The 21,864-nt window shown below is 37.1% G+C and overlaps 1 protein-coding gene across 1 annotated transcript in view; it reads right to left on the bottom strand.

The window, feature by feature from the left end:
- Positions 1–2,130: 2,130 nt before the first annotated feature.
- The window catches only part of LOC136876452 (BRCA1-associated ATM activator 1), a 102,000-nt gene continuing 82,266 nt past the window's right edge, over positions 2,131–21,864 (bottom strand). The window contains exons 9-10 of the mRNA XM_068228443.1: positions 8,766–9,027; positions 2,131–5,932 (exon numbers count right to left, since the gene is read on the bottom strand). Of these exons, the coding sequence (XP_068084544.1) occupies positions 5,381–5,932; positions 8,766–9,027 (814 nt within the window). The 3' untranslated portion in view covers positions 2,131–5,380. The remainder of the gene's footprint in view (positions 5,933–8,765; positions 9,028–21,864) is intronic.

Here is a 21,864-nt window from a genome sequence, read left to right as displayed (position 1 = left end):
TTCATAAAATGTGACATTTTAATTTATATCACATTTTAAGTTGTATTGAACAGGTGGAGAATCCTGCCCTTTATTTTTGAATGTAACTCCAAAAATAACAACAAAATTGGCATACCAGCATGACAAAAGGAGTGGTTTAAAAGTGCCATTCAATTCGGGTGAAAGGCTGGTCAAGACTGGCTTTCAGCTTTTATGGAAAGACAACCTTGCCTTTCTTTTGCACATTAGAGGCAAGAAGTACGGGGAGGATGACTGCTTGCAATAGACATACTTATTATGGGTATATTATTTCACAAACTCGAATGTGAACTGAAGAAGCACAGTTTGTCTAAATCAAACCTTCAACCTAGACAAAACTGGAGTAACCATAAGTGCATGAAGTAACATTTTAGGAGCACAGCCAGCTTGTTACACAGGTAGGGATAATCGGTGCTAATAGCAATGCATTGCCACCGCTGTAGGTTTTTCCGCTTTCATAGAAACTGGATGAAGTCTGTGACTGCCTAACACACAAAACGGGCTCGATAACATAAGTCAATGTGTGGTGCGCTAAGGAGAGTCCTGTACTCCTGGTAATTGATCATCCTGAGTCACACATCAGGCTTTGGACTTTTGTAAGGAAAATGAGGTTATGATAATTATTTGGGGATATTAGGTCGTGTAATAATAAATAAGAGCCTCCGTGGCTCAGATGGCAGCGCGTCGGCCTCTCACCGCTGGATACCGTGGTTCAAATCCCGGTCACTCCATGTGAGATTTGTGCTGGACAAAGCGGAGGCAGGACAGGTTTTTCTCCGGGCCTGAAATTTAATTCTCAAATATTTATGTTATTAGTGGTCGTATCTTAATGAAAATCTCTAGACAAAGATGGGAAATAATTTGCTACAATATAGGCTATACACGCTGAGAAAAATGGTAGTTTAGGGGAAGGCCTAAAATTAATTGTCAAATATTTATTTTATTAGTGGTCGTATCTTCACGAAAATTGGTATGCAAAGTCTGGGAATAGGTCGCTATAATCTAGGCTATCGATAATGTTATTCGCACTGAGTGAAATGGTAGTTTAGTGGAAGGCCTGAAATGTAATCTATATATATAAAATAAGAGTTTTGTCTGTACATTGCTCAGAATTTGAAAAGAATGGTATTTCTGTATCGGTCATGTCCATAGTAACAAGAAATGTACTTTTTACTTTTCCGTAATTTCTGTCTGTCTGTCTGTCTGTCTGTATGCATGTATGTACACGCATCACGAGAAAACGGCTGAAGAGAATTTAATGAAAATCGGTATGTAAAGTCGGTGGGTGAGCCGCTACAATCTAGGCTGTAAATCATTTTATTCACGCTGAGTGAAATGGTAGTTTAGGGGAAGGCCTTAAATTTAATGATCGAATATTTATAATATTAGCAGTCCTATCGATAAATAATATATAACTAAAGTTATATAGAATTCAGTTTCTAATCATTTATGTCTTATACATTTTTACCGTACCGGCTCTGATAACACAGATATTAATGAATCTGTATTTTTGTTGCTAAGTCCATATCAACGCCGAGCCACGAGAAAATGGGTTAACAGAATTTAATGAAAACCACTATATAGAGTCGGGGAATAAAGAAACTACAGTATAAGCTGTAAATAATTTTATTTTCCCGAGATGAAATGGTAGTTTAGGGGAAGGCGCCTGAAATTTAATTTTTAAATACCAGTACCTATGTTATTGGTGCTATCGAAAAGTACGGTACTACATAACAAAAGTTATAGACAATACAATTTCCAATCATTTACGTTTCATTCAGTTTTACTGTACCGACTATGATAAGAGTGGTATTTCAGAAGGCCTACAATATCCATAGCGCATAACACTGATCAACAATAACTTTACATTGACCATTGTTTGTTGTGATGTTCTTCGTGCCGCTCAACTCCGATAGATGGGATTACTGGTGCGTACCGAGTATAACAGCCTGACTGAACATTGGCGGGAAATAGCTGGGGAGTTGGAAAACTTTCTTCTTTAACATGCCACTCCTCTGGTTCATACATTTTCTAATACTGCAGGTACGTAACACACTGGTTCATCATAGCATTCGAGCTATTCAATCCCTACTCTGAGGCACTGATTGGAATGAGTAGTGTGCATATTTAATGGAATAATGACAGGAGTGTTGATGGCAGTCTGCAACCTCGTTGTTCCAGCACTGGAACTTTGGACTGTTAGATCGGCACCATAGTACTGTTCGTTGAAAGTGAGAAAGTGTGCAGTTTTTCATTTGATCGAGTATTTTATATGATAACGTTGCTTTCAATCGCTACATTCCTACTGACGTTTTTTTAATGACCTATGTTGAATTCAGTTAGGAAAACCACCAAGTCAGTCTTTCTGAGAATCCCGTAGCGAAGCACGGGTACATCAGCTAGTCTTCAAATAAAATTTTGTATTCTGTAAGTTAGGCAGCTAGGTCTGAGAATTGGAGATCTTCACAGCTGCGACAAATGCCCAAATTACAAAATAGTTCTGATGTCAGTTCTACATCACCCACTTTAGTATCCAGCAAGTCAATAAAAGTAGAAATAAGATACTGTATACTATTTATCACAAGCTGGCCTAAGATGAGACATACACTACTGTTACTTCTGCATAACTATAACTTGCTGCTCATAGCAACAACTCGCCCTGGCTTCGCACAGGAGAAATTTTGAATTTAAGGTAGTAGACCTTATAAGATTTCCTCGCAGACAACATTAGCGGGTTTTTTTTCTTCCAAGGTCAGTGCAAGGTTTTTCCAAGGTCCTATCGACCACCTGTCTGTTAGCTCAATTTTTCTAAACCATTCATACAAATTATTTTTATCTGAAGATTACCGAGATGAATAAACAATTATTTTTATGAGGGCTGCATAATTAATTTCAAAGTATTGTTTCTACTTTTAAGGTTAATATTTTACAGCAAACTATAACAAACATGCTTATTGAGGGCTACCTTTTACAGATCAATGTATAAGGGTTGCAGATTTTTTTAGTAGAGCTTTCTATGTTAACAATTCGTCCAAAAAAATTTGGGTCTATTGTTAATCCTTTAGGAAGCGTAGGCCAAGAAAGAGCTCAGGTGTTTTTTCTTTGAACTTCCTTCACTATAATCACCACTACTCTGCACCATACTGACCTACACTATAATTAGGCAAAATTTCTTGTAAAAAAATCACAAAAGCACAATCCACCAATTCAATAAATGAAATGGAGTATGGCTTTTAGTGCCAGGAGTGTCCGAGGAATGACATTTAATAATAGAACAAGTTTCAACCCTAATTGGGCCTTCTTCAGCTGAATGATTAAGACAAATTTAGAAGCTCATTACCATATCTCTCCTAATCCAAGACGACCCTGAAAGCAAGACGATCTCCACTTTTTCCTTCAAAAAATTAAATCGGGCTTCAAAAGTGCTTTGTGTAAAATCATATGAATGCCTTTCTTGAATGCATTTTTTAACTATCTTTGTCTTCACGCCAACGGTAAATGGCTATAGTTAATGCCATATTTGTTTTGCGGCTGCACAAGTATTCTTTATTTTTGTGGATTTAATAACCATTCATTTAAAATTGGCATCATAATATCAAAGAACCCATTGAAAATTTGGCCCGCAATACCTGTTTCATGCGTCTCTACAATACGATGACCCATCAGGAAAATATTCCTGTCCATAAAATTGTTACTTTTACTCAGCGTTAGGTACAACCGGCTACCACTACACGCATGTCCCGCTTGTCGGATTCGACCGACTTCAGCGGCTAGCGATGTATAGCCCTAATAACGACGCAGACATTGAACGTCAACAAACAAGTTTATTGCACCGTGGTATGGCCATTCTGCCCTTGCGTTTTTGCGCACAAACCTCACAAGTTTATCTTAGACTTCTTTAAAGAGACCTGTTTGGATGCATTTTTAATACAGTATACATTTTATAAGCTGCCTTTGTTTTCATGCTAACGCCATATATTGGCTTTAGTTAGGCCTATACCATATTTGGTTGTGGCTACACAATTATTCTTCATTTCCGCATGTTTAATAACCATTAACTTAAAATTGGCATCATAATATCGACGAGAACCCATTGAAAATTTCATGACAATACCTGTTCCACGTATCTTTACAATATGACAATCCATCATGAAGATATTCCTGCTGTCTATAAAACTTGATTTTATTGAGCATCAGGTACAGTAGACACATTATAACTCTGCCAATGAGTAGCCGTGGCCTTTATAAGAATTCAAAGGCTCGCATGTTTTGATGCCAATCTGCTGATTTGAGAAACGTTTTTGCAGAGTCTAATAGAATGTCATTCTCTCTTCACTATTTCCAGAGATCCAGTGATGTTACACACAAGGCACTGTACAACCAGTAGCCACAACAAGTAATGTATAATGAAGAGCCGGACGCTGATTGTCAACGGCGAAAAGAAGCCGTGTGGTTACCATGGTAGCTGCAAGTGGAGTTTATTACTGGTAGGTTGCGAATCCAAGACAACCATTGATTTTTTATGAGATTCTGAGGAAAAAACATTGTCTTGGATTCGGAGAAATGCGGTAATATGTTATTTTAGCTTCTAAATCTGTCTTAATTATTTAGCTGAAGAAGGCCGTTAGGGTCAAAACCTGTCCTATTATTAAATGTTATATGTACTGTATCGAATTGGTGGACTGATGTTTGCTGTTTAAAGAGGCCTAACATCTAGGTCATCTGCCCATTGGTAGATTGAGCTTTCGTGACTTCTTTGGAAGAAATTTTACCTAACTATATCTACACAATGGTGAAAATTGCATCAAAATCCATTCAGTGGTTCCTGAGATTAGCCCGCACAAACACAGACTGACAGTGACTGGGGATTTTTTTTAATAATACCTATAGATGTCTTACAGGTTCATAGATGACAAGTTATTTCACAGTCTGACTACCTTCGTGAAGACTATTATAAAGGAGAAGGGATCCCACAACGTGCTTTTCATTAATGGAATCTATGTAATATTTCTGATTATTAATTCCAATTTTTACAAGTTGATTGCTCGGTATTCATTTACTTTACAAAAGTTGTGATCTATTCAAATTGAATTTAAAGCAGACTTTTTGATTTTCTTAAGAAGAAAGCCATTTTCTCAGTGTCGACACAGTTAATAGAATGTTTAAGATTTTCAGTCTGTTGAAACACGAAATGTAACATGTAGAATACTGTAAAAATAGTCTATATTTCACAGGTGTGTTATAGTGTTCCGTGTGTTATATTTTATGTTTTGACAGACTGAAAAGCTTATAAGTTCAATTTTAAAGCAGACATACAAATGCCAATTTAAAATTTCTCCTCCTCCTTTTTGGGAATGTTACACTAATAACAATCTATTGCATTTGACTCTCTTTCAATTTGCGAGGCCAATATGTCATCTAGGAGTGAACCCAGATCATCACTGCAGTACTCCAGCCAATGTGTTCGCTCTGCTATGTCTGTCAGATTGAGTTGCAAGAGAGCTGTTAAGAATTCATCAGCTGAAACTGTTCTGTGATGGACCTCCTTTCCTTTAAACTCCACACCATTCACTTTGTTATTGTACACTTCCTGCAACAGTCTCATGTCATTCTCCTGGATGATAGACTCTATCACCTCATCAGAGGCTTTCAGTCTTGCTTGGACATCTCCGTTACTTCTTGAACTAACAGATGGGTTGTCAAGTCTTGAATGTTCATGTGCAAAGGTATCAAAAATAGGCACGGGTTTATCACTCTGGTCCTTTTTCAAACAATTAGAACTGATAAGATCAGGAAGTGAATTTCGGGCAGCAAGAACACCATATTGTGAAAGTAATTTGTGAAGTGAGGTTACAATCTCCACTGATTTCTGTGCAACTTGCAGATTGCAATCTTCTAATGTTGCCAAGAGTACCTGGAAATACAGAAGGCAATTAAAGTTCTATGTACATTTAAAAGTTTATAAGTAAAAATGAATACTATAAATACCCCACCTGGGCCCTATGATGGTTAAGGCATCAAGTATGTATTTATGGTCTGACACTGATTAGCTGGTGGAAAAGATTTTCTCCATCAGAATGTTGACCAGCAAATTTAAAGCAAAGGTTACTTCTATATTATGAATTATTTTTTTTAAATTAATGTATAATGAAAGGCCCAAACATACAAAGTAATTGGACAGAAGGACAATGTGTCATTATCCTGATCCCCACTATCCATAAATTTAGGATACACAAATTTACAGGTTACAAATAAAGTCATATAGAGAAAGACAGGAATATGATAAAGCATAACTGAAGAAACACAAGGCCAGGTCAATGTGGAGAGACAAGAATGAATAGGAAAACAAAGAAGGACATTCTCCACATCTCATACATTCTTCTTCTTGTCCTTCTGTGACACTAATGTCCATGGTGAACCTTAGCTTTCTCAATGAGCTTCAACCATCCGTTTCAATAAATGCTGCAATCCTTCATTTATGACAACCGAGCTCCAATAGGTCTTCCATCACTCCTTCCAGCCATCAAGTTTTGGGTTGACATCTTTTACGCTGTCTCCACGGTTACCAATACAAGTTTCTTTGGCACTCCTGATACCTCTACCCCTCGTCACATGTCCAGCCAACTTCAGCCTACCTGTTGTGATAAATCTTATTACTGATGTAGCAGAGTAGACAAAGTAAGAGTTGCACATTATATCACATTCTCTATTGGCCCTTATCACACACTGGACAAGCTATCTTTCTCAGGACCTTTGTCACAAATATGTCCAACATCTGCATGTCTATTTTCGTTAAAGGGTATGTTTCTGAGACAAATGTGTGAAATGGCCTAAGGAAGATTTTATACATATTCAGTTAAGTTCTTTGGCTGAGGGTCCTTGACCAAAATAAACTGCCCAAAGCAAAATACACTTTATTAAGACTTGGGAGAAAGGAGATGAGCTGCTCGACAAAGTGGTATGTTCCGAGCTGTCAGTGGAGAGATGATGTGGGAGGACATCAGTAGATGAATAAGTTTGGATGGTGTCTTTAAAAGTAGGAAAGATCACAATATGAAGATAAAGTTGGAATTCAAGAGGACAAATTGGGGCAAATATTCGTTTATAGGAAGGGGAGTTAGGATTGGAATAACTTACCAAGGGAGATGTTCAATAAATTTCCAATTTCTTTGCAATCATTTCAGAAAAGGCTAGGAAAACAATGGATAGGGAATCTGCCACTTGGGCGACTGCCCTAAATGCAGATCAGTAGTGATTGATTAATGATTGATTGAGTGACTGGTCAACAGAGATCAATCCGATTCTTATTTCAGTGGAGATATTCAAGGAGATCATTGTAGAAACAGCTCCACGGTTAAATGGTTAGCGTGCTGACCCGGCCGGCTCAGGGATTTTAACCTTCATTAGTTCATTCCTCTGGCTCAGGGGTTGGATGTTTGTACACTCTTCAAAATTAGAATTTATTGTAGGTAGGGAGCATATTAGTGTGGGTTAAGGTTGCCAGGTGTTTAAACGGAAAATACAGGACATACCTGACCACCCTTCAGCCCCCATGTCCTATTGTAGTGTTATCAAACATTTTTTTTTTTTTTTGCTAGGGGCTTTACGTCGCACCGACACAGATAGGTCTTATGGCGACGATGGGATAGGAAAGGCCTAGGAGTAGGAAGGAAGCGGCCGTGGCCTTAATTAAGGTACAGCCCCAGCATTTGCCTGGTGTGAAAATGGGAAACCACGGAAAACCATCTTCAGGGCTGCCGATAGTGGGATTCGAACCTACTATCTCCCGGATGCAAGCTCACAGCCGCGCGCCTCTACGCGCACGGCCAACTCGCCCGGTGATCAAACATATTTGACAACAAAATCTCTGACAGAGTTGTTCCATATTGCTCCTCAGCGAGCGATTAGAAAATTCTCTCTTACAAGCTGTATGTTTGGCTTTGCAAGAAATGTAGTCCTTGATGCAAGCCAAGAAAGAAAGAAAGAAAGAAAGAAAGAAAGAAAGAAATTTTCCCAGTTTTCTATAAACACACATTGCTTTATCACACATGGAAGAGAATCACTTTGTCTCTTTGTCTTCGCAAACTCTATAGTTGACAGCTAGTCAGACTACCATTACAATCATTGTTACAATATATGAATTCAATTTATTCTGATTTTTCATAGTTTAACATTATTGCAATAGTTCTATTTCTTCTACAGTTACAAGAAAATGAGAAAGAAACTTTTCAAGAACATGAATATCAGGGCTGTATATAATAACAATATGCTGTATTATATTATGTTCTATGCACAAGAAGTTATCCTTACGATTTTAATGAATAAAATAAAGAAGTCCATTAATTCGGCATTTTTGCTGTCTTGCATGGGGACAATATGGGACACTTGGCAACCCTAGTGTGGATTCAGAGGAGCAAAGTCAAAAGCTGATCATGTACCAAGTCATTCAGAGATAAAAACATAAGGAACACATTCATCTGTATTTAATCTTCATATACTGTCGTCTATAAATAGATGGCCTCTCTCTTCAGCAATCCTTTTTCATCTATATCCATTTCTTCTCATCCTTCGAATTACGATGTGGGAAGTGTAGGATAAGAAGACAACCAGGTAAGACAGGAAAAGGGAAGCAAGACGACAAATATGAATGAAGGTGGTAAAAGATAACTGCAGGTAAGGTTCTCAAACATTATGGCAAACAATATTGAATACACAATAGACAAAGGAAATTTTCTAAGAATAACTACCTGCAGACAACCAAGACTGGAAAGTTTGTCGAGAGCTTTCCTGAGTCGACTTTTAACTTCATTTGCAGTCAAAGTGACAATCTTTCTATCAACTCGAGAGAAGGTGACTGAGGGAAATGTGCCATCTATCATTCCTTGGTCACTCAGCTCCTGCTCGATTACCTTGCACCAGAAACATAGACTATTGATTTGAACTTCCCAGTGGAGATCCCCAACAGCAGCATCAGCCATGGTCTGGAATACTTCTCCTAGCTTAGAGTTCCTGGAAAAGAACAACATTAGTCAGATGCATTTTGGGTTTAAGATCTACTTCAGGTAAATAAGTTAATGTTTCATAAAAGGAGAAAAAGACATTACTGTAACACCCCCATGCTTGGTGTGATTTATGTGGTTATTTTATCAACATTGGTGTTTTTTGAAACTGTTTGGGAAGAAAGGTACCAATATTTATCTGGAGATGAAGTAAAATTTGCTGAGAATGGGAATGAAACTCCTATTCTTACTTAATATGATCCTTTATGGTTGCAGCGACAAGGCTTAGCCTTTAGTGTATGATGATTTTAGGGCAAATCTAATTTTTTTTTACAATTTCTGCTGAGGTTGTTGAACATATTCCTGTGAATTTTACAAGAAAAAGGAAACTGTAGAAACATACACCTTGCGACTGTCTTCAGTAATCCACAACGGAACAATGATACATGAACAAAATGGTGGTGGTAGCATATTTTAAACCTCTTATGACATAACTGTGCAGCTGAGATCTGGCCAGCACCAAATGATGACAAAAATTGAATACAGGCAACAGAAATTATTTTCCTAAAGAAACATGTTACAGAAGACAATGAGAGACAAAATGAGAAGTGAATACATATCATAAGATATGAAACAGGAAACGTTGGGTGATGAAATTGAAAAAAAGACAAAGGGTCTGGACATATTAAACTGATGAATGAAGAAATGCTAAAACAAACATTGGAATCTATACTAAGTAATAAAACAGTGAGAGTAATATTATCTGCTTTGTCTTTGTTCTGCCGTAACTCAGAAATCAGTGGAGATATTTCAAAGAAATTTGATGTATGTTTAGATGCATTTGTACCTTAAATGCTATGCAATGTACTATAAAGTAAAGTTGCATCCAGTACAAGAAAATGCAGAGAAAGTCAGCAAGGCTAGGAAAACAACAGATAGGGAATCTGCCACCTGAGCGACTGCCCTAAATGCAGATCAGTAATGACCGAGTTTGATAAAACACTAGGTGTTAAAAAAAAGCAGTAGAAACATATTGTACCACAAATGTCGGTACAGCAATTATTGTGTGTTTAAATCACATTGCATGAGAATATGCCAGCTCTTTCTCTGCCAGCGTGGAGTTAATAATGTAGGCTGCACCACTTTCGGCTATAGTGGGAACACTGTCACCCAGGCTCATATGATATAATATTTTATATTTCCAATGTTAATCGAGATCTGAAGAAACTGATAACGACAACATGCGCACTTCAATAAGGCCTACAAGACCTACCAGTTTCAAGACAATAGAGACATTATTGTGGCAGTTATTAAGACCTAAGCAAACTGATGCAATCAGCGTGACGTCACTCACAGGCTACAGTTCCCAGCTATATAAGCTGAACACAAATCATACGCAATATCCAGTCTACTATTGATGTAACCACAGAGACATACACGCGATGCTGTCAATTGTGTGCACAGTTTTATTTACAAACTTTATACACGCATACACACTGATAATTGCCCTCTTGAACAAAACAGTTACGAAGAAGAAGAAGAAGAAGAAGAAGAAGAAGAAGAAGAAGAAGAAGAAGAAGAAGAAGAAGAAGAAGAAGAAGAAGACTAACACTTGCATGTCAACCAACTACCAACCCAACAAAGTTCACATACTTGACCAACGACTTCCACTAAAAGTCTTGGTAAACAACTCATCTCCCAAGACTGCCTCTTTATATACATTGCCTGGCCAGGCTTCTAGAAGAATATGACACAACATGTTTTATCATAATTTTGAGTCTCCAATAGCCTATTTACAATGAAAGGAATTTTCTACACAATTCCAGTGGCAAGATGCATTGTTCTATACCATTACCATGTATAGCACAACATTATGCTGGATTTATACATCATATTTACAGGTAATAATAAATTATATACTATTAATTACCTGTTCTTACATTAAATACACTCATATTAATATACATACAGCAGATATACCATGACATAACCTCACAAATAATACGATCACAATTTATACCAGATAAAGTCTGTACATAACTATGTAAATAATAATAATAATAATAATAATAATAATAATAATAATAGAGCTCAATATTTCCATTATTTACCCATGGGTTAGAGAATTGTTTCCAAGTTATACTAGTCCATTACAGTTGCATCACTATCCACAGCAGTATCGTGCTGTTCAGCTGCCGGATCAGATCAGAATTTCTGAATGAAGTCTTTGTGTTAAAAGACTTGACCAAATTCTATACTATGAGAAAAACTTTCTACGATCATTTAGCATGAGTTGACATTGGTGTAAATATTTTATGTTTAGGACATAGTTGTTTCTTGTGCTACAGAAATCTATATATATCAAACTAACGATTATCCGCAGCTTTGCTCGCGTGGATTTCGTAATATGTTAGAAGTAATTATTCCTCGGTACTGTACTACGATATCTGAAAATCCCCAAAGTACAAAATCTGACCAAAAATTGAGTTTCATTTACCCAAGAAACTATTTGTAAACCACGTTTATGGTATTGCCTTTTGTGGCTAAGATGACCACGTAACACAGAACTGTATATGTGAGAAACAGTCTACTCTCAAGTTGAAAAAAAAAAAAAAAAAGTTACTTTATTTTTAAAAGAGATTCCAAATACCTATTTCCACATCTGTAACATCTTCAGTTTTTGAGATATAAGTATATCCATAAGAATAATTCAACCCCTTTATCATTCCTCCACCCCGCCCCCCAAGTGGATTTTACAAAAACAAAAAATGTGTTTTTTTAATTTTCAAAGGAGATTACAAATACCAATTTTCACGCCTGTAAGATCTTCAGTTTTGAGATATAAGTATCCTCATAAAAAATATTCAACTCTTTTTTCACTTCTTTCCACCTCCGTTAAATGCCTTTTATGAAAACAAAAAATTATGTGTTCCTGCATTTTTAAAGGACTTTCCAAATACCAAGTTTCACATTTGTAGCATGTTAAGTTTTTGACATATACTGTAGATATAGCTTTGTAAATTATTTTTACATGCTTAAATGGATTTTCCAAAAACAAAAAATGTATTATTTTTACAGGAGGTTCCAAATACCAGTTCTCACGTCTAAAATCTTCAGTTTTTGGGATAAAAGTATCCTAATTTAAAAATTCAACTTCTTCACTTCTTTTCACCCCTCTCCCAACTTAAGTGGACTTTAGAACACAATAAATGTGTTTATTTTTAAAGGAGATTCAAAATACCTACTTTCACGTCTGTAACATCTTTAGTTTCTGAGATATAAGAATCTTCATAAACAGAATTCAACTCCTTTACTTTTCACCCCACAACCCCTTAAGTCAATTTTCTAAAAGAAAAAACATACATGTTTCTTTATTTTTAAAGGAGATTCCAAATACCAATTTTCATGTCTGTAACATGCTATAAATGTACTCAAAAAGAGCTAAATTCTTCTTAACCCCCACACCCCGTTAAGTATCCCCTCTCCCCCCCCCCCCACCGCCAAAAAATTTTGTTTTTAAAATTTTTTAAAGTAGATTCCAAATACCAATTTTCACGGCTGTAACCTGCAGTTTTTAAGATATAAATATCCCCATAAAAATAATTCAATTTCTTTCACTTCCTTTCACCTTCCCCCCTGAAGTGAATTTTCTGAAAACAAGAAATACATGTTTATATATAGAAGAGCTTCCAAATATCAATTATCATTCATGACATCTTCAGCTTTTTAGTTATTTGTATCCCCATAAAAATAATTGAACTCCTCCTTCACCCCCTCCCCCCCCAAGTTGATCACCCCTGCCCAAAATGTGTGTATTTTAAAAATAGATTCCAAAAACCTATTTTCATGTCTGGAACCTTCAGTTTTTGAGGAGTTTTTGAGATATAAGTATGCCCCATATAAACAATTGAATAGTTCGTTGTTGAAAGGCACTAAGTCCACATTTTTGACAAATTCGTTTTACAGTGATTTTGCGTTCTTAGAAGCAAGACGGATGTTTTGGTGTTGAAAGGAACCATTTTCTGGCAGCGCTTGTGCCATTACCACAGCCGTCAGGTTAGTTATTCCGTGTTGAAAGGAACTTAGTCCTGCAGTTAGTGCGTTTCAACACGGAATATCTACCAGCGCCAACCAACCTATGCAGAGAGCGCTGCTGAGTCTCGGATGTCAAGATTGGCGCGCTTGTTTCATTTGTTTACATAGATGTTGAGTGTTGTCACTGACAATATATCCTACGTGGTTGTTGTGCTCTGCATATTATTCCTCCTCTTCTTGCTGTGTTCTTAAAGATATTTTCATCATGGACAAGGAAGTTATGGCAGGAAAGAAACGTAAACGCAACGAAGAAAATTATGCCAGGAATAAAGTAAAGCGATCAAGGGTAAAGGGTACTGCATATACAAGCTATGCAAGAAAGGCAGTTCCTCAGAAAAGTATTGGACCTCCCTGAAGGTATGATGGAAATTATCATTCTTATCTAGATAGTATCTGTTCAACCATTTCACTTCCATTAAAGGGATTCAAACGATTATTGATACTGAAGTTACGATTACTTAATGGATGTCGGACAAAGAATTTACCTAGGTAACTCGTTTGTTTTAGGTGCAAGCGTCACTGCTTCAATATATTGCAAGAAGAAGAGAGGCTGCAAATATTTAGTGCTTTTTACGATTATGAAACCAAAAATGAACAGGATATCCACTTACAGAGACTGATTGAATGGCATCCCATTAAATGGCGAAGACCTAGGGCTGTTAATCAAGACAGAGAATGATCAAAAGTGGAACGTGAATCAGCATATACATATTTTGTTCTTAGAAATCAGGAGCGTCTGCAGGTCTGTAGGCATGCATTCATTAGTTTACACGTAGTAACACAGAACCGTGTATTCAGGATTGCTAAGCTGTTGGCGAAAGGCGAAAGCCCAGTGGATAAGCGGGGATGCAATAAGAAGACGCATGCTATATCACGTGAAATCTGCACTGAAATTCGGGACCACATCCTCAAGTTTCCAGTCAAAACTTCTCATTATGGGGGTAACAAAGTAAATTATTTGGATGCAAGGCTGAACCTTAAAAAAATGCATGATTTATTTTGTGAGGAACATCCTAATCTTGAAGTAAAATATACATTTTATGTTGATTATTTCAATAAGAACTTTGGCTACAGATTCGGTAGACCCCAAATAGATGTGTGCAGTATCTGCGAAGAACTTCAACTGATTGAATGGCATCCCATTAAACGGCGAAGACCTAGGGCTGTTAATCAAGATGGAGAATGATCAAAAGTGGAACGTGAATCAGCTAGGGCTGTTAATCGTATCGTCCACAACTGTCTGTGGTCTCATCGATAGATAACCAAATTGGGTGGCTCCCGATGTCGTCCCTGATTGCGTGTAAAACCTGGTGAAGAAAGTACCTGAATGCATATTATTAGTGGAATGAAGGTATTATCGAGAGATTGCCTTCATTACGACAGAGCCAGATCTATGTTAAAATAACTTCTAAATTGTTTAAACGAGAATGCGGAATACGGCAATCGAGCATGAATTCATACCTTTTCATACTCTGAAGAAACGTAAATTTTACGTAGGGTCGACTCATGAGGCAACTCTCTTCCTGCAAAGTCCTTGAAAAGAGCTCTAATCTCAGCATGTTTGACCTTGTAGAGGAGTACGTTGGTGCTTAAAAATGCCCTACATACTCTGGATGAGAATCAGATCAAAAATCAGATCAAAAATTAGAGAACTCGTCCGAGTGCTGTTGCTGATTGAACAAAGGTTGTATCAGCGCTTGTTTCTTCGATTTCCTTTTTTTAGATTCTTCAACTTTTGCTCTGTGCCCACTTGCGGCTTTACGTTGGGAAAATTGAAAACCCTTCGAAATCCTGATCTGAAAATAAATAGGTAGGTACGCATAAGTGAAAAAAAAATACATTGAACGAACAAAAATAAAGCATTGTGGACTATGAAATTATTTTCAAATATAGCAGTAGAAATACGAGCACCCTCTCAACGATCCCATGAAAAATCAGCAAATCCAAACGTCAATTTCTGTCTCGGAAATGTAAAATCTGAGGATCTAACGGGTCTACACTCCGAATTCTTAGACTTCTCTCTACTTACCTAGTAGGTAGGCACCATATGCTGCACATACAGCTTACTTGAAATTTCAACCGTTTGACCAGTAATATCTTTAAGAACGTAGATGTGAAAATGTCAATAAGAACTTACCTCTTTTTCGCACATTTTGCAGAAAAGAATTTTCCCGTCAGCAGAAAAGGAGTCAGGGTCTTCCTTTGCACATTGTCGGAGTAAAACACTCAGAGATTCCTTAACTTTAGGCATCGGGTACTTAGAAATCTCGATAGGTACGTACGAACTGAGAGTAGAATGCAGAAATTTGACTTGACCGGGTCGGATCTTCCACCACTTCATGGGAAAAGCCACCTAAACAATACTGGTTCCCAAAATAGGCACACCACTAAAACACCTGACATTTCAAAGTGAAAGGATGCTTGGGGCTTCCATCGCTTATCTGACAAGTCACACTCTAATCCGGCAGAGGCCAATTAGGGTGTGTGAATGACCTCACTAAAGGTAAAAAACCTGCGGTTCTATTTGCACCAGATAGGCTTTTCAATAATTATTTCTGTTTTAGAACCTTAAGGATGGTCAGGGCTCGAATTTGGGGAGGAATTCGAAGAAAAACAAACTATTTAGACAAAAACCACAAGAATATGCCTTTATATGCTTGTATTCTGAAAACCGCGGTTTTATGCATTTATATGCTCGATAAATTTAATTTCTGTTGGTCCCAGAGAGATGAAAATACCACCAAAAGGCTTCTTTCAATGTGTACTATTCAGGAAAAAAAAAAATGCTAATGTGCTCAAATCCGAGCCCTAATAATCACGAAGTTGAAAGGTATAGGTCTATATTCAATTTTTGTTGCTATTGAAATTAATGTTAAACTGTTTTTTACATTTAAAACATTACATCAATAAAAAACTCTGCTAGTACTGCTAATAAAGTTGTAATACAATCAGACAACATTGTTTTTGTATTGAATAGGTGGAATATGTGGAATACATAAGTTTACCTGCAATCATGTTGTGCAGCAGGTATTTAAGAGTAAATATAAACAGAAAGGATTTACGACCATGATACAAGAAAATCTCACAAGTACGAGGCTGGCCATACTGAAGACCCAATGCAACGTTTTTGGGTGCCCAAGGTGTGGGCGGAATCGGGAGTTACCATATTTACTTATGTATTAGACCCCCTCGCGTATTAGACTCCACCCCCCTGGCTTTTCGAGACGAGCAAAATGAAAAAATAAATCTCGCCTATAAGACCCCCCAACGTAATTCGTCAGAGAACGATGACGATTCCGCTTCGAAGCGGGTACAAGTCTTATTGCAGCTCTGATGACATCGCACAAATTTGTGAATAGCTTCGTCCGTACAACCTACACAATGAAAACGCGTCGAATCCATGCAGTACATCTGTGTTTCGTAGTTAAATGTCCGCCTCTCTAGTGTAGGTCTACTGCAGTTCTGATGACGTCGCACAAATAGATGAATAGGCCTAGCTTCGTGTCCAACCTGCGCATTGCAAGCATGCATTAGTCATACTATATGTCTGTGTTTTGTAGTTAATAATGTCCGCCAGCGTAATGGTTAGCACAATTAAGTTAGTTGCTGTTTTCGGGGGTCTGGCTTCGATTCCCTGTACCGTACTGCCAGAGATTTACAACTGGCAGGAAGGTTGATATGTGGTAAAGGCGGTATATGTTAACTCCCCTCCACTGGGGTGTGTCTAAAATGAGCTGTACCACCTCGGGATGAGAAAACGAGTTTACTTTAGTTGAGAAATATTTGCGGTTGTTGCTATTTATACAGCAGGCGAGATCATTAACAAAGTGGTCGTTTAATATCTCGTAACTCGGGCCAATATAGGTGTATATTTGGAGAGAAGTAAGTTTAAAACATGATAAAAGCTATGCAATTAAAACTATTGTTTTAGTCACCAACGTACCTAACAAATAATTATAATAATTTTATGTCTCCACGTACTTTAAACGATTTTCGGAGACGCCAAACAAAACATATTAGGGTATGCGTTAATAAAAAAAAAACGAACACAAAAACATTATGACAATAAAACGCATTACTGCCACACCTGTAGATATCCATAAATGCGGTATATTTTCCTGTTATTTATTTTTATTTTTTCCGTCGAACATTTGGCACTATCAGGGCGATAATATACCTAACCTAAACAATGTGGTTTGTCTTATCTCACGGACAGCTGTTTACGCAAATCCTGATGTGATAAATTTAGAGAACAAGCATGAAATATACTTAAAAATAAGGGTCTGTGTTTCAACAGCCACAGTTATCAAAAGAATGTTTTCAGTTACTATGTATTACATTCGGAAGTACAACTAGTAACATACGCCAGTTATCAGCTGATGGTTTGGCATGCCTTCTACAGCATGGATTTATTCGGAAGGAGTGGCCTCTGCTACATATACACCAACTGGGAATATCACAGATTATCTGGGAATAGATTTACACTGTTTAGACTCTATAGTTGGGAATGAAATTATTTTTAAAAGGTTCAAAAAGACGGGACCTCGTATGCTCTTGATGCAGTGCATGGCTCAAAGAGAATGAAGCATGGCTGACGAGAGATAGCAGTGAAGATGACATCACTTAGAATGCCGACACGCTGGTATTGTAGCAAGGCAGGGAAGTTGGCGGCGCAAGGCGATAATTCAAATGAAAGCGGTGATAAGGTTTACTTTGTGGTAGGCCTGATGCTGAACCGACAGAGACAAATGACTGGCCATTAAGTTCTTTTGTATCAATATTTAATTATATCATAACACGACACCCTTATCCCTTTCTTCTACGGGATCGAGTATGAAGCGAGATGAATCTTCGTAGCGAGTTTTTACGCCCATATGCCCTTCCTGACGTCAACCTCACAAGAGAAATTAATGAGATGTAACGAATGATGTGATATGAGTAACTAAAACGGACTTTTATATGTACTGTAGGCCTAAAAGTCGTGTTCACCATTTATTGTCTTTTTATATTTAGAAATACTGCCTTCCGACGAAAATAGCCAGTATAACTTAGATACATTCTAAGTTTGTTAAATAATAGTATAGAATGTTTACACATACAATTTATAGCTCTTTATAACCTAGAAGTCATTTGTTTGCTGCACAAAATTTTGAGGTTATCGCATATTGGACCCACCTTTATTATTTTTGGTTGAAAAAGTGAGAAAAAAGGGGTTTAATACGCGAGTAAATACGGTATTATATAAAAAGACTGTGGAATGACTGTTCGGGTTCGGTATGCCAGTGGACTTCTCAAGGATTAGGTTAATGGACTATTTAATCAACTAGTATCTGAACTGTCAATTCTGCAAGCCCTCTACAACTTTTTTCAACTGTAAGTCACAGGAGGATTTTTCTCCTTTGGTTTCCTTCTTTTTTAAACCATTATTCTTAATCTATCCCCCTATTTGGTTTATCTGTCTAGACTTTTCTAATTCCTCTTACCTTGTTCCGTTTAGTCTCTTCCAGCTTTCAAGTAACGTAATATACAAAGTCAGTTTTCTTTTCTCATTTTAAAAGTAAGAATCTCTTATCTTTCTTGTGATCAAGAACCTTGCAATATTTAAGTAAACATCTCTCATCAATACCAGCCCTATCTTCTGATTAGAAATCTCACTTAAAATCTCTCTTATCTTCTAATAAAACTCATCAGTAATTAGTTTAAATACAGTAAAACCTCATTAAGATGTTCCTGCAGGGGACATGGAAAAACAACATGTTAAGCAAGAAAACGTATACTGAATATACAAATAAAAACTGTCCAAAAGGGACATGGAAACATCAGACACAATTTTTTTCCGACATGAGGGCATTTTACATCACAGCTACAGTGAAAACTATTTCTACCATTTCTAAAGATGAGAGGATTTTTTTTTTTTTTTAAAGATTTGCTTTACGTTGCACCAAACACGGATAGGTCTTATGGCGATAATGGGATAGGAAAGGCCTAGGAGCGGGAAGGAAGCAGCCGTGGCCTTAAGATACAGCCCCAACATTTGCCTACTGTAAGAGGAAGGTATTCAAAGGTGTGAAAAACATGACAGAACAAATATGAAAAACCTTTTCCGCTGCGGTTTATAAAATAACAGTGCATTGAAAGGTGTGAAAAACACCAGACAACAAATATGAAAACATTTGCATGGCGGGCCATAAAAATATCAAAGTATTCTTGCAGATCACACTTTTTTCTAAAACGAATATTAGTAGAAGTCTTTTATTTCAGACCAGTGGGTCATTAAACATTATTTTTTTGTCACACTCTTAGACAATGAATTGGAGGTTACACTCAACTAGGTGCGACTGCAAGGAATGGCTTTGGCCGCCATTTTGAATCTGACAAAACTCTGACCAACCTGAATGATTGAGTCGGAACACGAAGGTGCGTGTTTCAACATTTGACCTCGGCATGCTTAAAGATGAAGATGCCAGTCTACTTACTGACAGATTTTAATTTTTTCTTTGTTAGTAAGGAATTTCGTGTCCTTTTCTGTATCCATAACTAGGCTATCACAGGTCAAATATGCACCATGCTAATGAACTTCACACGAGTATGTTTCTAATCCAGATATAGCCTATCACGCGACAAATATTTGTTACCCTTTACTGTACCACTGAACACAAAATAAATTTGTAACTTCTGAATGGAATGCAAAATACAAGCACAAATAGGCTCACTGTGTTATTCAGCAATCTCACTGCCAATCGGCAAGCAAAAGTGAATATTTCTGAGGCTAACAGCTTGCTTCCTGAAGGTGCAATTTATCCTCTCAAGTTCAGGAAGTAAAGGCCTTTTCCCGTAATCACGCAAATGTGGCGAGGGCTCTTACTAGAGTTGGAAGTCACATTTCTTTCACAAGGGATGACAAATAACATTTTTAGGGCTAGGAAAAATGTGATCATACTAAACGGTAATAGCAAAAATCTGTGACCTGATAAGCGAGGTATTTTTATATAGATTTAATACGATGAGAATTGGGATTTTACGACGTGCTAAGCGGGAAAACATATTAATGAGGAACGCACTCATGAAGATTCACTGTAGTAACCAATAGTTGAACCTCGCCAAGAAGTACATCAGAGTAATGCAGAGCTGCTTTATGTGCACTACTTCATCAAGTTCATTCCTAACTTAGCCTTATCTCAACATTCTGAGTAGCCTTCTGTCATTGTGCCCACCTGTTAGTACAAGTGATCAATTTTTCACTATTTTCCATGTTTATTATTTATTTTATTGTTTTAATTTGGTATATTTTATTTTATGTAGGAATTCTACAGGACAGCCTCACATCCTTGTTTTATTTAGGGTTTCTCGAAGTAGTTCTTTTCAGAAATATGTAACAACTCTTCAGACCAAGCAAACTTTGTTTTTGTAATCTTTGTAATAACAGCCATCTTATATCCTTCTGTCTCTTGTTTGCTTGTTTCCTTAAAATGGGATTAGCCCACTGTGTCCGGAAATCTTAAATTCCACATTAGGTTTTCTCATTAGGCATGTTGCCTTATGTAAACCTTTATTTGTAATACATCTCTAAGCGACTTTATGGCATGTTTTCAGGGATGTTGAAAGGGTTTCAGTGATAGTGCTTTTAAAAAGTGTTACATATATAATCATTATAGACTATTATGCCTTTCAGCATTCAGTCTGAAAGCCTCTGTGAATTTACTAAATGTTGCCACAATCCTCTATTTGCAACTAGTGCTGTGGCCAAATTTAGTTCTATACCTCTTATCTTTAAATCGTTAGAAACTCAGTCTAACCATCGTCGTCTTGGTCTCCCTCCACTTCTCTTACCCTCCATATCAGAGTCTATTATTCTCCTAGTAACATATCCTCCTCCATTCGCTTCACATGACCCTACTGCCAAAGCTGGTTTATGTGTACAACTTCACCCATCGAGTTCATTCCTAACTTAGCATCCCAACTTAGCATTTATCTCCTCATTCTGAGTACCCACCTGCCATTGTTCTCACCTGTTTGTACCAGCAATCATTCTTGCTACTTTCATGTCTGTTACTTCGGAGTCCACCCTGCTTTCACTTCCATAAATCAAAGTTGGTCCGAAAACAGACCAATGTAAAGATATTTTCTTCCAGGAGCTAACTTCCTTCTTACAGAACATTGTTGATCGCAACTGCGAGCACACTGCATTAGCTTTACTACACCTTGATACAATCTCACTATATTACCATCCTGGGAGAACACACAACCTTAATACTTAAAATTATCTACCTGTTCCTGCTTTGTATCACCATTCAATTTACAAAGTATACATTTATTATTCACCTATTCAATACCTACAGTACCATGTTTTGTGGTTAAATAATCATAAAAGATTAAAAAGTTGTGGACATGTTTCGCCCTTCTTATTGGGCATCATCAGCACATTAGCTAATCTTTGTTAGCAGCGTTGGTTGTAGGAACACCAGTCAGACCAACGCTGCTAACAAAACAAGATAGACACTCACACGGCATTTGATTAACACTCTATCCGTCGAGATTCCCACAACTTCTGGAAGACCACACCTATATGTGGAAATCAACTTAACTTTCAAACATAGTTAAATCTCCAACTTATACTCCATTTCAATGATTACACCAAAGTGTATTTTATATCAATTCAACTCAACGAAGATACACCATCTGCTTCTTCTTAACCTAATTTTAACAGTTGGAACGCATAATTTAAAACAAATTTCATCCTCTGATCTACTTA

Source organism: Anabrus simplex, chromosome 6 (assembly GCF_040414725.1).
Source record: "Anabrus simplex isolate iqAnaSimp1 chromosome 6, ASM4041472v1, whole genome shotgun sequence".
Classification (NCBI taxonomy): domain Eukaryota; kingdom Metazoa; phylum Arthropoda; class Insecta; order Orthoptera; family Tettigoniidae; genus Anabrus; species Anabrus simplex.
This window is presented reverse-complemented; position numbering and strand designations above follow the sequence as displayed.